General features: G+C 53.0%; 1 protein-coding gene across 1 annotated transcript; it reads right to left on the bottom strand.

Moving 5' to 3' along the window:
* Nucleotides 1-22: 22 nt before the first annotated feature.
* H310_08683 (hypothetical protein) lies at nucleotides 23-1,009 on the bottom strand. Its single transcript, XM_008874534.1, has 4 exons — nucleotides 792-1,009; nucleotides 565-657; nucleotides 307-499; nucleotides 23-247 (listed from the first exon to the last, which is right to left on the bottom strand). Exons 1-4 carry the CDS (start codon nucleotides 972-974, stop codon nucleotides 42-44), a joined length of 675 nt encoding a protein of 224 aa, XP_008872756.1. The 5' UTR covers nucleotides 975-1,009; the 3' UTR covers nucleotides 23-41.
* Between the last annotated feature and the right edge of the window lie 539 nt (nucleotides 1,010-1,548).

The raw sequence follows: 1,548 nt of genomic DNA, 5'->3' as shown, positions 1-1,548 counted from the left end.
CGACAAGACGAGCAGAAGAGAATGGGGGGTAAATACATTCGTTACTTGACGGCGCAGTGCTGGTACCCTGGAACGTGGTGCTGAATTTGGTGGTGGGCGTCATCCTTCCCGTACGCTTCGAGGATTTCAAGGGTTTCTTGGATGAGCTCTTTGGTCATGCCGTCGCCGGTGCCAAGGCGTTTGTCCTTGAGTAAATTGCACAGCGGCAAGATCGTTCGATAGTATTCACTCAACGCTTCTCCAACGCCTACAAGTTGCCGCTCAGCACCGACAATATTTTATCCATTCCGCCGACGCACATCGTACCCTCGCACACAGCCAACTGCTGGACGACCAACAGCACGCGGTGGACGACTTCTTTGTCTCGCTTGTTAAGAGCCGCCTTGACGTGCGACATCACGGGGGGCAGCGACTTGAGCACCCGAGAATCGGCCATGCCATGCTCCAGCAGCTCCATCGTTGCTTTGAAAGCAAACGACGGATAGGGCTCGAGTGTTTCCTAGGTCAGAGTTCGGTTCGTCATCCGGCAAGGCCAGCTAGGGCGATGTAGGAATGAGATCGCACCTGGAGTCCAGAGCAACAAATTGGGAGAATGTGGGTGTAATCGAGCGCTTCAAGCGGGGTTGTCCACACAATGTTGCGGTCTCCGTTTTGAGTCTATCGTACACATCCCACAAGAATTGAATTTCAGAGCAGAGAATTGGTATTGTTGGAGTAGAGCAAAGCGCGATGGGAATACAATGCGGATATTCCATCGAGCACCCCCACGCCGATTGCATCTGTGTATGTACCTCGATGGACATCGGGAGCTCCTCCTGATCAAAGTACCGGCGGAACTCGGACTTGTCTTTCGCTTTGGCCTTGCTCCGGCCTGACGAAGACGTCGGCCGAGCGGTCATGGGGGTCGCCGGGTCATCCAGCGACAACACGTCACAGTTCAACGGACCATCGGCGGCCTCCTTGTGTCGACTCATTCTTTCTCGAGTTGTTCACCTTCTGAGACTAAAATACACTCCAACTGCCAAGTTCACCTGAAACGGCGCTCTACCACCACTTACAACGTGCAATCACACGTGCGTTAATGCAATGGTGGGTAAGGACTGTGCCGTGCACTCGTTTCAAGCCATGTCGTGTGAAATAGGAGGGCCGTAGTTTCGTATGTGCGCGCAAGTGTGATCGAAGCACGAGGCATCACGTTCCTTTCCGACCCCAAACAACAACTCTCTTTCTGGCATGAATGATCCGACAGAGCGTGCTGATGCGAGGCATCCATGGCTAAGGCTCCATGTGACGTAGACACATCGGCCAATGTTGTAAGTCCTGAGATCATAACTCTTGTTCGTTCAACCTAACGACACAGCGGGGCAGATGCGCACGCATTCGACTTGTTCTCTAATCACCACAACGGCGTGGCAGGCACGCGTCTGGCGTAGAGACATGTGCCGTAGCCCGCTGCCTTACCTCACTCTACCCATTGCCATGCTGGTCGTGCGTCAAAGTCGTGGACTGCCAATTGTCTCATTCTATAAAAATGTTTCAATTTAATTT

Source organism: Aphanomyces invadans, assembly GCF_000520115.1.
Source record: "Aphanomyces invadans strain NJM9701 unplaced genomic scaffold supercont1.18, whole genome shotgun sequence".
In the NCBI taxonomy this organism is placed as follows: Eukaryota; Oomycota; class Saprolegniomycetes; order Saprolegniales; family Verrucalvaceae; genus Aphanomyces; species Aphanomyces invadans.
Note: the sequence above shows the minus strand (reverse complement) of the source record. Positions and strands in the feature narration are given on the sequence as shown.